This window comes from Lissotriton vulgaris, chromosome 3_1 (assembly GCF_964263255.1).
Source record: "Lissotriton vulgaris chromosome 3_1, aLisVul1.2, whole genome shotgun sequence".
NCBI lineage: Eukaryota > Metazoa > Chordata > Amphibia > Caudata > Salamandridae > Lissotriton > Lissotriton vulgaris.
This window is the reverse complement of record NC_141689.1, coordinates 89,072,556-89,092,083: the sequence shown is the minus strand read 5'-3', so window position 1 is coordinate 89,092,083 and position 19,528 is coordinate 89,072,556. Positions and strand designations below refer to the sequence as shown.

General features: G+C 44.7%; 1 protein-coding gene across 1 annotated transcript in view; it reads right to left on the bottom strand.

Moving 5' to 3' along the window:
* The window catches only part of LOC147726007 (V-type proton ATPase subunit B, kidney isoform), a 257,085-nt gene that overhangs the window by 67,539 nt on the left and 170,018 nt on the right, over positions 1-19,528 (bottom strand). Inside the window, exon 4 of the mRNA XM_086960126.1 lies at positions 8,420-8,513. Coding sequence (XP_086816252.1) covers positions 8,420-8,513 — 94 coding nt within the window. The remainder of the gene's footprint in view (positions 1-8,419; positions 8,514-19,528) is intronic.

Below are 19,528 nucleotides of genomic sequence, written 5' to 3'. Positions count from 1 at the left end.
AGTCCTCCGAGACCCCCAAAATCCCCCCATTTCGTCTTATGATGTGTGCAGAGGCCCTGCCCCATCACTCCCCCAGACTTTCTGCACAATCTCAAGCCCCAGCTGCAGGGCGGGGTCCGCTACCCTTTTCTTTCCCGATCTGTTGTTATTATTATATTTTCGCTTTAATTCGCCAGCAGCAACGCAGATGTTGAATATTCACTGTCTGTCCCCAATGTCACTGTATCACTGGAGTGTGCATGTGTGCACCCCTGGCAGTCAGTGGCCCCCCTCTAAGAAGGGGGCACCCCCACCCCTTTTCTGCTCCTAGCCCACATCTGCTTTTGATTAAATGCAAAGGGAAAGTTTAGAGGAGAAAAAAAGTGAAAAGAGAGTTGGAGCGGAAGACTTTCAGCCCCACCCCCTTAAAAACAAGCATTTGCAATGCAATAGATCTCGCATTTACGCAAGTTTAAGCTATTGGCATGGGCTCACTGTGCCATTGGAATCAAGCTATCCTGGCTGAAGAGGGGTGAAACCCGAAACTGGTCCTAGGAGGCGTGTTTCCGGTCCAGGGAGGACCTGGCTTGGCAGTTCTGGGTGGACTGTTCCCATGAGGCTCAGGGTCAAGACTGATTTGCATAGGGCCAGGTCTAAGCTGGGGTGGCATGGTGAGCAAAAGAATGTTGGATTTAACCCAGATCTCTTGACGGGGGTGAATGTTTTGATTTGTTCTGCATTCCGTCCATCAATTGTGTGTCTTTTGCATTGTAAATGACACTGCCTTTTATTTATGTTTTAAAAACAAAAACAAAAATAAAAGGCATTGTCATTTGCAATGTCAATAGCTCAAACTCGCGTAAATGCGAGACCTATTGCATTGCAAATGCTTGTTTGATATCCCACTAAGCAGGGCCAATTTTCCTTCCTTGCCTGTTGTCTTTACTGGGTTTCTGCAAGCTGGCCTCGGTAGGGTAACACTCAAACTGCCTCAAGCATCTACAGAGTGCACACAAGCCTGGTAGAGCGAATAATGCTCACCCGCACCATGAAAGGTCAGCGCGCGGCGGTCTCATGATGCTCACTTCTTCAGCCGCCAACTGCCAACCCTTACCAGGGGAAGAAAGAACAAAAGGGCACAACAGGAGAAGTCACAAACAAGCAAAACAACCTGACAGCCGACAACTCAGCGGGGACCGTCTCTCAGACTCCGACAGCTAAAGCTAGCTGTCATTGCCACTGGAGCGCCTGGCCAATATTTCATATTTTGGCCACAAATATTTAATAGTGAATCAGGCATTTTTTTTTTAAAAGCCTTCCGTTTCCAGAATGCCAGGTATAGATATTCGAATTATGAACAGCTACTTGTTGGAGAGAGTAGCTCCTTGGTGTTGGTAACTTCATTTTTATATATAGTGCTCCATATCATGCGGTCTCAGTCTTCATATGAGCTCAGTCAACTTGTTTTAAAAATATTTCTTCCATGTGGAACACTTTTTTTTGTTCTACAGAAATGTGAAGCCTGTGAATAATTCCAACATTATCTACAAACAGAAGAGTTTGTCCTTTGCCTCTCTAGAACACTGACCCCTCACACCAAGCACACATGCTACTTTGCATATGTTGCTCCTTACTCTTCCCCTATGCACACACCCTTCATCTTTCCTTTCCACTCCTTCAATCATTATGTGAATATATCCTCACCTCTAATGTAAAAAAGATTTCCAAGAAAGCCATGGAAATGAACTTTGGGTGAAAGGGAGTGGAATGGATTGAAAGTGACTACACTCGTCTGTTGGGGTGGGATCAAAGGAAGGTTTCACCCCTGAAATACAAGAAACAATGGTGATAAACCATTGGGTATTGTCTTTGCACATTTCTCTGTTTACTTTAGATTGTGGTAGTCTGCTGTGTCCTTACCTATTCTTCCTCGGGCCACTTTGAAAGACTCAAAGATCAAAATATTTGCTTGCCTATGTCAAGGAAAGGATCGATATGTGGCAGTGTAATTAAAGCGGCAAAAGCTGGTGCATTTAACATGGAACGACTTAGGGGGATCAGCTATGATACTAGATCTCAACCACTGGAATCAAGTTCTATCAAGAGGAAGTTACTGCAGGAGAATGGGTTAACTGGAGAGGTCAAAGGAGCACCAGGCAAGTGACTGAAAACATTTTCTGAATTTTCATTGCAATTTTAAGGAAGCTGAAAAGATTCTGCCACAACGGTATCTTGAAGAAGGGAGCCAAACTCTGTACATAAGGTTCAGACGGTGCTCCAGGGTCAATGGAGGGTACTGAAGAAGGAGTTGGTGAGGCTGGTGAGTTGGGGGATTATTGAAGTGATAGAAAGCTCAGAATGATTAGTACCTATGGTGATAGCACGCAAACCTGACATCTTGTTAAGATTCTGTGTTGACTTGCATGACCTCAATTAAATCATACAGATAGATCAGCAGCCTTTCTAAATATATCCGAGATGCTGGTGACATTGAAGGGGGCAGAAACCTTTAACGCTCTGGCTATGTCATTAGGATATTGCTAAATTGAACTCCATCAAGATTCTTGTGATTGAAATATTTTGTCTTCCTGGAGTGTCCCTATTAGTACAAACAATTCCTGTTTAGCTTTGCATCAACAACTGCCCTGCTTTAGAGGATGATGGGGATGTTCATTAACGGTGTGTGTATCTCGCTTTATTCCGAAAGTGAGGTGCAGTATAATGATTTATACAATGTGGTCTTGAATATCTTTAAAAAGTCTGGTTTAACATCGGTTCAACATTGACGAAAAAAAATATAAGTTTGCCAACAAAGCGGTTGACTACTTGGGCCATCGCGTATCAAAGGAAGGAGTGGAACTAAAAATCAAAATGTCCAGCAACAAACATTTGCAATGATCTACATCTGGGGCATGGTGGAAGCTTGTGACCTAGTTTGCATCTAAGACCATAGTGTTCCACATGTTGTAGAAGAATAACGAGAGATTTGTATGGAACGAGTAGTCTGAAAGGGCCTTTCAATTGGTCAAGATGGGTCTAGTTAAGACTCAGACTCTGAAGACCTTTAACCCACAGGGGCATAATCATAACAGATGCAAGCTGCAATGGACTGGGTGCTGTATTATTACAGAAAGAAAGGAAAGAAAGAGACTGTGGTGTTCGTGTCTAGAACTTTGCAGGGCAGAACCCATAGACTCAGTAATAGGAAGAGGGGTGCTGGCTACCTGGCAAAGTAGGCATATTTTAAAACATATTTTTCGGGAATTGTTTTCCTGCTTTGCAGAGATCATAAATGCATGTTTAACCTGTTTTGCAGATTGGGAGGGATTAACAGATGGCTGTATACGTTGCAATGCCAGCAGTATAGGAAGAAGTATGATCCTGAAAAGATACATTTTGTAGCTGAATTTCTCTCTCTCCTGCCATTGCCGGTAGAATGATCACACAGTGATCGAGGTGACTCAGAAGTGTTTGCTGTGAGTCAAGTTACCTTTGCATTTGAGGGCGCTCTTTAAGAAGTAGAGGAGGAATTGTGTGAAGGAAGATCTACTTTTGTGGATGGGGAAGTAGTATATTGTGAAGGGTCTGCCGGTTGAAAGGTTGTTGAATGAGACGCTGGAGCCGTATGCAAGAGTTGCTGATGAATTGACAGGTGACTATGGTTTGGTGAGGAGGAAACGACTGCTGGTTACCCCAGGAGGTCTGTATAAGTGGGAGTGAGAAGGAGCATATAGGGTCCATGCCATGAAGAGAAGAGTGTGCAAGGATTTTTGGTAGCCCAAGCTGGATAAGGCTGCAGGGTGCTATGTGAGAGGTTGTGCAATTTATATGCTAAATAGTAAAACACAGGTTACAACACCATCAGTTATGGAGCAGGTAACAATGGCCAAGGTGTCTTGCAACAACGTAACGTTGGATATCTCTGGTACCTATGACGTCTTAGGAGAAACATGAGGCATGCATAGTAATTATTGATTACGTGTCCAAATGGCCGGAGATTAAGTGTGTACTAGAGTAGTGAATGACTTTCTGAAACACATTTTCAATAAGGAAGGATACCCAGAAGAATTAGCTACTGACAATGGGATACACTTAATGTCGGAAGAAATGTAAAGTACCTGAGCTCTATTGAGGTCAAACAAATAATAATGTTGCTGTATCACTCCAGAAGTAATGGCTTAGTGGAGCGCCTGAACTGCGTAGTGAAGGATCAGTTACAGTTAGCATTGACGAGTAGCTTAAGATTTTAAAAAACTGTAAGGGAGATGTTGTGGGCCATGACAACAACACCCCAAGTCAGTATTGAGGGATCCACAATTTGTGCTATTAAAGGAGAGAATATCTGGGTCAAGTCTGAATAAAGTTGAGTGGAGTGGCTTATTGGGTGACTTGTGTTTCTATGCAGCCCAGGAAGTGGTCTGAGTGAAGGAAAATGTGGCGGTGTTGAGTGGCGGGATGGTGTGGAAAAAGGAGTGGTTGTGTGGAGGAAAAGGAGATCAGCTCTGGGAATGGAAGGAATGTATTAATTTCACATAGATCCTTTCCATTTCAATCACTGCTTTGTCAGGCTTGGGCTAAGATGGGTAACAACTAAGGATTGAGGCACTGATCTATACGGTTTTGAGATAATTGAATCATATTTAGCAGACTCTTATTCATCTTCTGACCATAAGTTGTCTCTTACTCTGTGAGGGGCAGGATCGAAAAGAGGGAGCGAAGGACTCCCTGGTGGATTCAGTGACTGGCCGATAAAACGTGACAACAGGCTTCAGAGTGACTGACCATGGAAACCCCGGGACTTGCAACAACTGGGTTAAGGAAGTTTGGCAGGATCATAAAATCTAAAATAATGCCAAGCCGGCTGAGGTCTTAAAATATTCTTTCTGATCTAGTTTATGATATGAATAAGAAGATCTCAGAAGTCATGGGGCATCAAGGTGCGGCAGTAAATGCAGCGCACTCCATCGGAGAGTGGATCCACTGAAACACAGGTGAGTTATCAGGAATCCCTTATCAGCAACAAGAAGTTCTTCTTGTAACTCCTGTTCTGTACTGAGGTACCAGAACAAGAGTGGGGGAGGTCTGGATTTTATCTTCAGCCTCTGGCTTTTATTTGTGGCCAACAACAGTGTATAACCACCTACCACGAACCACGTACAGAGGCCTCTGTGAAGTTTCAAGATGTTGAGGGCAAAGGCACAGGAACAATGCCGCCTTCAGTACATCGACATAATCAGCAATGTCATAAGCAGAATTTCAGGGCAGGAGAAACCCTTTTCATGAAGAAGAAGCACATTTTTCTATTGTTCTCTTTGCGTACACTGTGCTTAGGACTCCACTGGGCGAATTCAGAAAAGGAAGCCGTAAATCTGCACTCACAGTGTTGCACCCTTGCACGGACCCTGACTTAAGGCTTTAGGGAATTGACACAATTTTTCGAAAGTGCGCCTGGAAACATGCACAGTCCCATGGTGGCAGGCCTATTCTGGAAGCATCTGTGAAGTGCAATGTTTAGTTTGTAGAGGCACCTCCTCGGGTATAATTTGACATCATAGACATTGTGCATGGGGAAATACCATTTATTCACAACAGACGCAGACGGTTTGTGCAGGTAACAGCGGTGGGGCAGGGTAAGGGGGGATTTCGAGGGACAATGCTGAGGGAAAACTTATTATTTATTTCATTTCCCCTCTGCATCGTCCCTCGAAATCCCCCTTACCCGGTCCCACCGCCCCACTGCTGTTACCTGCACAGACCGCGGCTGGACGCATATAGTACTATTACAGAATGAAAAATCACTAACCATTGGTTCATCACTTTGGCTTGGGTGTATATCAGTCAACTTTCCAAGATATATCTTCCCTTCATCTGACCTCCTACAATGTGAGACTTGCCTTCTTGAAGACTGACTGCTACGGTCAGCATCCAGAGCCTGTTTGTCTTTCTATCCTCAGTCAGAATGATCCCTGAGGATCCATGACTGCCTCAGCCACTTTCTTCTTAGACATGTTTCGTCACTCCTGTTGTGTAAACGCCAGCGTTTGTTTTTGGCTGACTTATTTTGCTTGTCTCTCATATGTTTTTTCAGCCTGAACATTTTGTCAGTAAATTTTGTCAGCAGGAGCTGGTGTTTAAGGAATGTGGACATTTAAAAGGTTGGTCTGTGGTTTACAATTGATCCTTTTCCTACCACGCATGGATCCTCTTCTCAAGACTTTTGAGTAATTGTGTTTTTCTTGATACAATATGAATGACAGCTGACTACTGGGACCGGATTCACAGGGAGGCTAAAACAGCCACAGATGTGTACACAACAGTGCCAATAGCACAATATAACATAATAGGTGATCCACTATGCTTACAAAGAACCCTGAAAGAACGTGCATATTAATAGGAATCAAAATGACACTTACTGAGCTCTAACTCGTGTCTTTAAATAGATATGAAACTGACAAGCCTGAGAAAACATGGCAACTGCAGTTCCCACTGATCATGTGTTTATAAAACCTTTTTTGCTATTTTCACAAAAAGTTATTACACTCAAACACGTATTGATATATGCTACTGTGTAACATATATTTCTTTATGAAAATGTAAAGGCAAACCCAAAGCGAACCAAGCAAGAACCTCATTAATCAATTTAAAAAGAAACAGTCATTCAGTTTTAAAACTAACTTAAACAGATAATGTAAACATAATCAATTGGTTTAAGCAGCTAAAGCCCACAAACCCTTGCTGTATCAACAGTCTAGGAAAGTGTCTTAGAATAATTGAGCATTTTTCCTCACCACCGTCCTTTTCATGGCGGGCTCACCGCCATGAAAAGGAGGGCAGCGAGGAAACTTGTAATATGCTTGGCGGTGCTGCAGTGGCACTGCCAACATATTACTTCCTCTGACCTCGGCACCACCACCGCAATATCAGGGATTCCCGGCAGTTGCAGCGGTCCTGTCATATTATGGCGGCTGGACCAGCCACGATCCGTGCAGGTAACAGCATTAGGGCAGTGGGCCCGGGTAAGGGGGGGATTTCGAGGGACAATGCCGAGGGAAAATTGATTATTTATTTAATTTTCCCTCAGCATCGTCCCTCGAAATCTCCCTTACCCAGCCACATTGCCCCACCACTTCTACCTGCACATCCCGCAGCTGGGCTGTGGAGAGGTGTGGCTCAATGGTTAGAGCGGCAGACCCTGCTGCAGAGGTCTGACCCGGACCAGGGTTCAATTCCCGCCTCGGTGGGTCTTGGACTCAATTTCCCCGGACCTGATATTCTCGCCTCGGTGCCTATTCTAATCATGGGTCCCACTCTGCAACTCTGGGCAATAGCTTGCTTAATCTCCACAACGGCCCCAACAGCGCTAGGATGCCTGGCTTCACCTTGGGGGTGCCCAGGAGTGGGCACTTCACAGGGAAAGGCCAGGAAGGGTTCCAAAGCGGTATGTGTGCTGCGCCTTGAGACCCCTTCGGGGGTGATATGTGCGCATATAAAAAAAAAGCACAGCACAACCACCCGTCTGGCGGTCCACTGACGGCCACCTAGATTGGATATCACTACACTACACCCTTTATAAAGATGATTTTATTTTATGCTTCAAACAGGCAAGAGGGCTGTCAAAGATGGGTAAAGAGCACACAGAAAGATCTGCATACATTTTTCATGGATCACTGGCCCATCTGTGAACAATTTACGTCACAAAATCCAATGCAAAGGTAAACCGTCTCAGAGGCAAATACAAACCATTAGTCCATGCGAAATTTTTAATGTGAAAAGCAGGTTGGCGGTATTTGTGGTGGAAACTGTACACAAGGTACAAAAGTCGAGTGAGGTATTGTCCACGCATAATTTCTAAAGCCAGGAGGTGAGCGTCGCTGGCGCGTGTCATGCTACTGGCGCACCACCACTTTTTGCCAGAACCAATCTCCGGTGAGCAAAAATTACGCCAAAATTACGCAAGAAGAGTAAGCGCGGGAAAAATAAAATGACATAAATACGTGAAACCCGATCATTTGGATTTACGCAGGATAACACACAAAAAATTAAAATAATCAGGACTAACGCGGAGCTGAAACTTAAATATGAGTGAATGTTAAAGATGGCAATTCTTCCCCTGCTTGCTTTTATAATATTTAAGAAATATTTCACCCAGCTCCAAAACGTTTTGAATCGTTTCTTCTGGTGATTTACTGATTTTAGTGTAATATTTCGAAGGGGAAAAAATACCAGCTTTAGACGATTTTCCCAATTTTTTTTGTTAACCAGATTTGACATAAAGATACTGGAAGTGTTAGTTGAAGAGTGGCCGAGTGCACCCTGTGCTGGGCTGAAGCCGCTGCCACGCGCTGCCTTCGAACCTTCTGGAAGTTCACCCTGGCCTGGTCGCGCGCGCATCGATCGCTCGTGTAATTTTTCCTCGAGGCGCGGCGCGCGCGGCTCTTACCCAGCATGTCCTCGGAAACAGGTGTGCGCAGGATGTCCCCGGTGAACTCGCAGGTCGTCATCTTGGCATCGATCCCGGATGTGCCCTCGAACACCTGCGGAGACCGGGCCGGAGCCCAATTAGAGGCAATTAGTGGGGATTACGGGAGGAAATGTCGCAAGAGTGTGGGGTTCAATTGTCTGAATCAAAGGGATGGTGTTGTGTGGGGGGCCTTCCTTCCATGGGGCAGCCTAGGCGGGCGCGCGCGTGTGGGTCAGTGTGTGTGTGCGGGCATGTGTGCGTGTCCGTGCATGTGCATGTGTGTGTGCGTGTGAGTCTCTCCTGGCCAGTGGGCTGAAGCAGCATGGAAGGACCAAATTATGCAGCACGGTTGACTAAATTATGCGGCATGAAAAGATAAATTGTAGTGCGACATGCGTTGAGACGTTCCCCTCTTGTAAAACTGTAACACCCAAATACATAAATACGCAACAGAAATATGATCAGACAACCTTCACAAAGGGCCTTCCACTGCGCTGCTATTCGCGTTGCCGCATTGTTAATATGTTTTGTTCCCTTTTCTGCAATTTTCAGGTTATGCAGCAGGTGATGGATTATGCAGAAAATCCATAATTATGTGGAAAATAGTATAGCTGCAAAATCACATACTTCCAGCAGCACTACTTATAATTAGTGAAAGTGAAACTAGAAGTCTCAGCATGCGTATTTTGTTTTTTTCTGCTGGGCTTCATACTGCGCTTCTGGCATTCCTAAGCGCTGTAAACGACAGATGTTACTATTACCCAGTTTAATGTTTTTCAATTTTGCAACCTTAGGAGGACAGAAGGCTGAATTCGCCTTGCCAGGGGAATGGTGTCAGAATTTTGTGGCCAAAATATCTTCTGTTCCTGAATATAATTTACAAATAGATCACCCCATTGAAGCTGATAATGGAAAATTTACAGCAAATAGGAAGCCATTTTTGTGACGATACATAGGGCACAATAATTAAGACCAAAGATAATTTAGTCAATATTCTGACTTTAAACCGTGTGACTTGCAGATCACTTCAGATGGCAGTTGTGAGGCTCAGCTCATGAACCAACTTACACGCCCTGCATCTTTCATGGAATGCAAGAGCTATTTGTTGGCTGAAAAATATCTGTAATGGCTCAACGCCTTCCCTGCCCATAGTTGCCCACCCCAGCGTATGGATTTTGATTCTGCTGTGCTTCACATGGTGTTATTGTTTAAAATACTTCTCTACCAACTAAACAAATACAAATTGGCTGAACAGGGCGACAAGAGCCTGAAAACTATAGTTCAGAAAAAACTACCTACACAGAGGTCCACAACATTTTCTGTAAAGAGAGCTACTTATGTTCAACGTTATCACCCTGAGCTACTAATGTTATTAGTATTGTACTGGTGACCACAACAGACAAGATGATATTAGTAGCCACCATGAGCAACATTACCTGCAGTGATCACCTGAGCGCATCAGGAGGGTTGCCAGCAGTAATGTAAAAATGTATGGTAATGTGAAGCATTACAAGTAAATAGCATGAGAATGCATATATATATGTAGTAGTAGAAAAGCTTTATTCGAGTTATAGACTCATAAAAGCACAACATGCATATTATAAAAACATCACACTTAATCAGGACATTTCATTCAGTACATTAAAACAGTTGCGCAAGCTTAATCATTGTAAAACAAAACATTATACAAGTAAAACATAATCAAGAAACATTAGGAGAAACAGAAAGGGCTCTCCGCCTAATGGACCAAGCCCACCCCAGGTACTTTGCTATTCCCATAACAATAGGCTCCTCAGAAGTAGTGCAAATAATTCTCTGCGCCTCAGCCGCACTAGATGTCCCAAGGTTCTTGCAGATAGGGGTTAACCAGACCCTTCTTGGGGAGGCATAAGCCTTACAAGCAAATAGGAAGTGTCCCACACTTTCCTTAGTTGCGCCGCATGCTGGGCAGCACTGGGTGTTCAAACTCTTCCACCTGCCTGTTAGATCTCTCAACGGGAGGGAACCAGATCTTAATTGGAAAAACAATTTTCTGTCCATAGGAACAGTTATACTGTCCCAGTAATTTTCTAGAGCAGGACACATTTTACTTTCCAAGAAGCGACCTCCCATTGAGTCAGATTTAACCCTTCTCCAAAGCCTCTCGTCTATCCATTCCCAATATAGTGCTTTAAGTGTATTTTTGCTTGGGAACACTTCCCCCGGCGGATTGTCCCAAAGGTTGGAAAGACCTAGTTCGCCTAGCAATACCCTTAGATTTTTCAGCCATGATATTTTATGGAATGTATCACTCTTGATTATTGCCAGGAAGCCTTCCCCATAATGCCTAATTTCAGGGGTGGACCAAAGTCGCCTCCAGTATAAGATGGGACGCAGTCTGGCTCGGTCGGTTACCGATCTTCTTCCCAGGTCAAGACTAAGAGGGATTAATGGTGTACTCTGGGGCAATCCCGTAATACCCCGAAGAAACCTGTTCTCAGCTATCTGTAATGAGGTTAAGTTGTCAAAACCAAACAGCTCCGCCCCATATAAGGCCGATCCTATTGCCTTAGCATCGTATACAGCGAGGACAGGTTTTATGGGTTTTGTTTTGGATCTATTGTGCTCCACCCGTAAGGCCCCCGATATTTGCTGATGTTTCAGGACCGCCTTTTCTATGTGGTGGGACCAACCATAATTACTTGCGATTTGTACCCCTAGGTAGGTGAACTCCCTTACGACCTCAAGCCCAATATTATTCAAGTGTATCCTAGGGCGAGGCTTCTGTCCTTGGGAGAAAACCATCAGCTTGGTCTTGCCTATGTTTACTATTACCCAGTTTAATGTTTTTCAATTTTGCAACCTTAGGAGGACAGAAGGCTGAATTCGCCTTGCCAGGGGAATGGTGTCAGAATTTTGTGGCCAAAATATCTTCTGTTCCTGAATATAATTTACAAATAGATCACCCCATTGAAGCTGATAATGGAAAATTTACAGCAAATAGGAAGCCATTTTTTGTGACGATACATAGGGCACAATAATTAAGACCAAAGATAATTTAGTCAATATTCTGACTTTAAACCGTGTGACTTGCAGATCACTTCAGATGGCAGTTGTGAGGCTCAGCTCATGAACCAACTTACACGCCCTGCATCTTTCATGGAATGCAAGAGCTATTTGTTGGCTGAAAAATATCTGTAATGGCTCAACGCCTTCCCTGCCCATAGTTGCCCACCCCAGCGTATGGATTTTGATTCTGCTGTGCTTCACATGGTGTTATTGTTTAAAATACTTCTCTACCAACTAAACAAATACAAATTGGCTGAACAGGGCGACAAGAGCCTGAAAACTATAGTTCAGAAAAAACTACCTACACAGAGGTCTCCAACATTTTCTGTAAAGAGAGCTACTTATGTTCAACGTTATCACCCTGAGCTACTAATGTTATTAGTATTGTACTGGTGACCACAACAGACAAGATGATATTAGTAGCCACCATGAGCAACATTACCTGCAGTGATCACCTGAGCGCATCAGGAGGGTTGCCAGCAGTAATGTAAAAATGTATGGTAATGTGAAGCATTACAAGTAAATAGCATGAGAATGCATATATATATATATATATATATATATATATATATATATGATTCGGAAGCAGCAAACTGTACAATAATATTGGTGAAGGGTAAAAGGTCACGTGACATCCATCTAAAAATAAGGACTGCCCTCAGCACATCACCGCTGCTGCCTAAGAAAAACATCATACAATATCTAGTTACCTAAGACACTTTAATGGCATTACAGTGTCATGTGTGTGTGTCCCTGAAAGTTCTAGCTCAGGCAGCTGGATAAATAAACAAAATGGACACAGCTGAAGCACTTTCTTTGTGGACAACAGAACATCTACCCAATCAAAATGTGTACTCCTGGCTCCCAGCATGTTGGCAGAGCTAACACCTTGGCTGCGCAGGCTATTCCTCTGCTGTACTGGCCATAATGATAATGGGTGTGGTCATGACGAGCTCAGCTCGTCATGAGCACCGAAGGGGCTAAAGCCCCCTCTCGAGTGAAGGTCACATAATTGTCTGGCAACAGCTGCGCTGTCAAGCCAGACCATAAAAATTGGTTTATTGATTTGGAATGCCTTTGTATGGGTAATACATAACAGCAATAGCTACAATGCCCCACCCAGGTCATAACTTTAGTAATGGTCTCACTAATGCCATGTGATTTACTGCTCAAATATCAGCTTTAAGTTTTTGGGGAAATCCTACCATTTTTCTCCAAGCAATAGCTTATGAGTTCTGCAATTACATACATATTCATCCCAAATGCACGCTTTTCAATTTTGGTAAAAATGTGCTAATTCAACCAAACTAACGTTTCTCATGTGGTAGGGTAGACTGCACCCAGGAGAGCTACCAATAGCTCAGAAGAATCGCTGGAAAAGCCTCGCCTATACGTTTTGGCAGGGCTCAAGTCGGGGTACCACGCGGGTGGACGGCGTCCCCCCACTTATTTTACCAGGAGTTTGATTACTGGAGCCAATGGAGCCACACATTCAATCTTTGGCCTCTCTGGGGCGAGATCGGAGCTCATGCAGAACGCTGCTCACGCGCTGGCTTCTCTGATGCCATCGCATCTAAGGGGTGAGCGAGGGGAGGCAATGAGTCTGATGGTGCAAGCCGCCGTTCGTGACTTCACTTCCTGTTGTGACGTCAGCGTCCCCCCACTTCTTTTTTTAGGACTTGTGCCCTGCGTTTTGATTAGAAAAAAATACACCTTATGGCAGGGCAGTGCTGGAAATGCATAAAAGATAAGCCAAGGAACCTGCAGATTATCAGGCATCCAGGTGTGTAAGAGGTGGATTAAATATCGGAGGGGCGGTCAGGAAGGGTTGAATCACGATGAGCAGAGTCAGTGACAGTCAGCCTGAGGCCTGCTAGTACATGTGCCTGAACCAAAGAAGCTGAACGCTAGAAATCTATAATAAAACAAAAGAACGGGAGCAGAGGGAGAAAATGTAATTTGCACAGGATCACACAATTTGCTCACACGGGGAGCAAGGATTAAAACTCAGGTCCTGTGATGCTACACTGCAATTTCTACTTTATGTAGTGAAATAAAACATATTACACATCCCCAAACTATATATCACTTTAATAATAGTGGATCATAACATACAGCAAATAAGGTTAATTATCACACAAGTATGTAAACTCTGATTTCACAAGCCTCCTTGAGACTATCTGATAACCTGAAACCAATGCAATTGAATGAATGCACAATAACCAGTTCCGCCAGGGGCACAAAACATTCATTAATGTATCCTAATGGCCTCCTTCTGGACATTCTCTTACAAAGGAAAACTGAAGGTCTCTGAGCACCCCCTAAAGACATGGAAATGAGGCACAGAAAGGCAAAGTGATTTGCACAGAATCACACAATGTAGTTGGGGTGCCCAGCCTAAAATTCAGGTGTGCTACTGTATCTACATGATAGTCATTAAACTACATTTCTTACTCCTTTACATGGTGAGGTAAATTCATGGTAACTGGGAACGGCAAGCCTGTGGACATCATTCAAAACTCTAACTCCACAGACCCCTGCAGCGTAGGCCTGGTGCCAGAGACCCCAATAGTGCAAACCTTGCCCCGCAGTCTCCTGCAGCCAAAATCTGCCCCCACCCAATCCAGGCCTGAGCAGTCCAAGCCTGGCTCCTCACCAGACCATAACCCATAATGCCAAACAGGCCAAACCTGGCCCCTCTCCTCCCAGTAGCACAGAGCTGGCTCCAGAGTGTCCTGCAGTAAAGTCCTGACCCCACAGTCCCCTGCAGCTCAGAGACAGCCCCATGGTCCTCAGTCCCCAGCAGTACAGCTCCCAAAGTCCAGGCCTAGACCCATACTCCGTACCCACAGAGCCCCGCACCTCAAAGTCTAGCTCTGCACCTACACCAACAGACCCCAGCTCAGCCTCAATGTTCATGTCCACATTAACCCCTGGCGGAAGGGCCTCCCTGCCCTTGTGTGCTCTTTCTGCACCTATTGAATGGTCCTCCCTGTGTCACTACTGCGGTGGATGGGTTCCTTGTAATGCAAGGTACTTAATGTTCCGTTTTTGCAGTAGGTGCATCCGCCTGCAGGGCTTCCCCAATTTCGCTGGCTTGTAAAAGAGCCCCCACCTTGCCCTTCTCGCCGCCTTCTGAACAGAGACAGCCATACATGTAGGCAGGGCTTAATTTGTGAAAAAATAAGTGCCAGGGCCCAAGTCAGGAGTCCACTGTAGCTTGCACTGCCCATTGCCCCTGCCAGTGCTCCCATGACAGTACCAGAACAACCACTAAGCATCACACGCCTCCAAGGGTGACAATTCAGACTATTCCAGGTCTCCCAAGCTATAAGAATGGCTTGAGAGGAAGGTTTTTATCGGTTTAAGGTATGTTGATCTAACAAACAACTGTTGTTTGCGCTCATCTCTAAATTAGACAAACAGCACCATCATGTGGCAGACTATCATAAGGCGCGGTGTTGACAATTAAGTGCTGAGCACTGGAAACCACCGCCTCAAATTAAGCACTGCATGTAGGTGATGGGTGTCATTCTATGGCCTGCATTTGTACTGATAAATGTACCCTTTGCAATAAAGTTACTGTGATATTTTCTGCTGAGAATATTATTAAGTGCCAAAATTAGTTTAACTTGTATGCCAACATGCTGGACCAGTGGGCTGGACGCTTGTCACTATCATGGTCTGAAGGTCCAGAGCTGACCCATAAGATTTGTTACTAGTTACACTTGTTATTTACAGCACCTAGAAACAGAACAGCGCTATGAAAGGTATTGTGGTCTATATACGTGGATTTTATTGTGATTAGACAGGTCCAGGACATTTGTACAGAACAAACATAGAGCTACATATTGTAAATATAGAGCTGCAAAGGTTTAAAACGCGTTCAAATATGAGTTATTCACTTTGCAATTTCAGTGACAAGCTGAGTCACTGTTCCAATGATGGGTTGTTCAATCTGGGGATGAGCGTGACCTGCTGCCTACCCGAGAAACAATTTGATGAAATGGAATTACTTATTTTCTGTAAAATCAGGCATTTGCTGCACGTTCCCATCTGGAAAGATAAAGTAAAGATCCCTATTACCTCCTAGTCCCCAGTCTAGCGAACTGAGGTTGACTCGAGCATGAGGCAGAATTACTTACCATAGCCTATAAATAAAACATTTATATAAATTAATATAGACTTACATTGATGCATACACCAAAGACCTATACGAAGTTCTCCCCCTTAATGCCTGTATGTAAGGCACCTATGCCTCTCCCCCTCTTCCTGATACTTCTAAGGCGTACTACTGGGGTGGTCAGGACTAATTTAGGATCCAAGAGGGAGGGAATCTAGAACAGTGATGAGGAAGACTTGGACTCGGAGTTATCAGTGGCTGCTCCTCCGCAATGGCAGAGGAGCGTCGCCCCAGTGCATGGCGCAGAGCCAGCAAATGTAAAATAAAACGATGTTCTTGCATTGTTTTATTTTACATTTGCCGGCTCCTAGCGGGCAGTGTTGGGAGGGGCGGGCCGAGGTATAGAAGGGGGGAGGAGGAGCTAAGTGCTCATGTGTGTTTGGCCGGCCGTCTCAAGCTGACCAAAACACACATGCGCACTTAGACCTGAGCAGGGCATCTTTCCTGCGTGCTCAGACCCATGCACGCGCTGCCCTGCTTCTCAGGGATTGGATAGGTAGTCTCTCAGGGGCTGCTGGGACCAGACAAGGAGAGGAGAGGAGAGGCGGCGCGACGCAACACTGAAGGCGGCCGGCGGCAAAAGGTATGGTTTTTATAAATTATATTTTTCAACCCCACCCCAGTGGAATGACTCCCTCGTGACCCCACCCACCCCACCACATTTTGTTTATGGCGTTCGCCACTGGGAGTATTGAAGATTACCAGTTAGTAATCCGTGCATTCACCTGGTGGCAGTGGAATATGGTAGGTCTCTGAGTTCACCAAAAAGATATCCATCAGAAACTAACCCAGGGTATAAGGACCACCTCTCGGCATTGGCCGTGTTGGCGCAGTGGAGTTATAGGATGCGACAACTGGAGGGCGTTTAGATGCAGTGGACCGCGGACGTTCTTTCAAGTCTACTAACTATGCGACTATAATTGGATCAGAATGTGCAGGTGTGAAACTGAACGAAGAAGGGGCCGGCCTGAGGCTTGACCGGAATCATCTTTGACAGCATGAGTGTGCGTTGACCTCCAGCCTGCACCTTCCATCATGCCTGCATGCTGTGGTCCGCTTAGATGTGCAAGAATGTTACACTTGCGCCTCAGCGGCCTGCAAGCTAGGCATACGCGTGACCTGAAGCACTGTGCGTAAACTGCCCTTAAGCCGCTCCAGCTCTGGGCTCACGCCTCCATGATAGGATTAGGGGGCCCATCACCTAGGTCCCACCAGTATTAAAGGAGCGCAATCAGGCCGCTCGCCAGTAGAGTTCCACAGCAGGCCAACCAGGCAATGGCACTGTCGGAAAACTGGCCTTGAAGTATGACGCGCTGCTGGTGGGAGAACTGAAGGGAGTTTTGGGTTGTGACAGGATTGGACTGGCCTATAGGGCAATCTGGCAGTGCCTGAAGAGCTGGTCTGATAGGTCAGTGCGTGGGCTGTTTTTTTTGGCTGTTTGTGGGCCTGTTTATTGGTCTGGTGGGCTGTTTTTATCTTTGATATTACCGCAAACATTGCCTGCAGCAACCACAAATGTATGCAGTTGCCCATACGAATCAAAACGCATATACAGAATGTGTTTACAAGTTCAAAACTGCCCTGATTTGCAAATGTAGGCCAAATCTAATTTGCTAATGGGGGCCACTTGTTTGTTCTGAGGCCTATTTTCTTGTCCCGGTCGACCTTCGGGAGTAGCCTAGCCCAGGCGGATTCAATAAGGACAGTTAGTTTATGCAAATCAGAAAACATTTCTGTGCACTTCAACTCAGTTCTATTTCTCTGGTAGCATTTGTTAAGTTTCTTAATTTTTTATTTCCTAAAAGAGGAACAAAAAACAGTGCAGCTAAGCGCTGTAGAACACTCAATACCATTTGATGTAGCATACAAAAATACATATCAAATTAAAAAATAAACAATATGTCAGCACCAAAGGGAGCAAAAGACAAATTCACAGAACCGAGAGAACGAAGAATGAAAAGCAGAGGATTAGCAAAATACGTGTCTCGAAGCCCGCTTTCAGAGTGAGTCCAAACGTGATAGGGTTAGGTAAAATGTGAGGGCTGCATTGAGTAGTCCAGATGGCCACTGCATTTCGGGGGAAGGGGCAAGCAAAAGTGGAGTGATTTAAACGGATTTTAGTGTAGTCGGCCAAAATTCTTCTACAACAACTATTTTGGAGGACATTTCTGCTGACAAGAGAAGTGTTGCACAGCGCTTCAGTCCCCAACACTCGTTGCCCACCTGAGATGAGGTCTTGCAGTGGATGCCCTGATGGCCCGCACAGGCTAACGCAAGCTGAACCTAGGCTAACGCAAGCTGCACCTAGGCTGCCGTAGACAGCGCAGATGGTTTTACCAGGGGTGATGTGGTCCATCTCCCACATGGCTACTGGTGTAGGTCTGCCCTCAGAGGAGAGAGGGGGGATGAGGTAAATCACAGAGTTGAGACTTCTAGCTTCAAAGCTAGACCTGACCAGGGCCTGGACAGCCGTGAGGCAACAGACGCAAACCTCCAGTTACGCAAGTGCACCTCAACACTCAAACTTTGGAGGAACTTTTCCGAATACCAGTCTTGGGATTTCGCGTCTCTCCATAAATATACCATATCCAACACAAAGGTGTATCTTTTTTGGTGTTCCCGGCCCTCTAGGTACGTTTTTGATAGATTTCTGAGTCTACATCCTGGGATTTTAAGAATCCCCACAACGTGTACACAAACAAACGTTCACCTACAATACAAAGATATTTATTTTGTGTGAATCCCACTCTAAGCAAGCTTTCTACATTATTTATTATCAGTAAAAAATGTCTTAGTGAACATAAAGCTAGAAGCCCATCCATGTAACCATGCGCAGTCTCTGCCTCTTTAATGGTGGCATTACATTTACCTTTCCTCTCAAGCATTGCCCATGCACATACATGTAATTGGCCGAGGCCAGGCTTCCCCGTGCAGTTTAGAAGGTACAAGATTAAAAGTCATGTAGAAAAAAAATCCAAAATTGTGTTTAATTATTTTTGAGAGTGTCCATCTTGCGGCAGACCAGAAATATAGGGGATTATTTACACGCCCCTTGCGCCGCCGTTCCGTCACTTTTTTTGGTTGCAGCAGTTGCGAAAACAGTGCGCCACACTGCTCCATATTTACAAACTGATGCATTGGATCTAATGCATCAGTTTGTAGAGCCCTGCGTCACATCATACCTGCTCCATGTATAATGTATATAGGGTAGGCGTTCCCACACAAAAAAAGCCACGTTGAAGTGGAGCAGTGAAACTTGTAACATTCCACTGCACTACTCTACGACTTGACTACGTCAGAATCCTTACGTGAGTTTCTTGTAAACGAGGCCAATAGTCTCTATTAGTTTGTTTGATTTTCTCCAGTAGAGGGTACATATTTAACATTTTATATTTGGAAGGTGTCTCAGTGACAATGTGAAATGTCTTCCTGGCAAAATGCCATTTACTTACATCCTAGGATGCTTTACTACAATATTGAGTTTTTAATATCAACCTACAGAATATCGACAGTTTACATCATCAAGATACCTAGATGTAGAATTAAAAATAGTATGTCTAAACATAACATGATGTTATAGTGGTAATCAATATTCCTCAGTCAATATTCTTGAAGGCCAATAATTCGGAACCAGATATTCAGACATAAGACTGCCATAAATGAGGCTTTGTTACTTCAATCTCCTTCCATTTTTATCCTTCAGGGATGTAGCAACAGAGTGTTAGGACACACGCTACACTTTCATCTTGAGCTGGTTAGCCTGGCCTAACCTCAAAGGATTCGAATATTGAAAACCTAGGTTGGGTCAAATATAGGCGTTTCCAGGTTGACTATATCTTTTTGTTCCCTGTCTCACC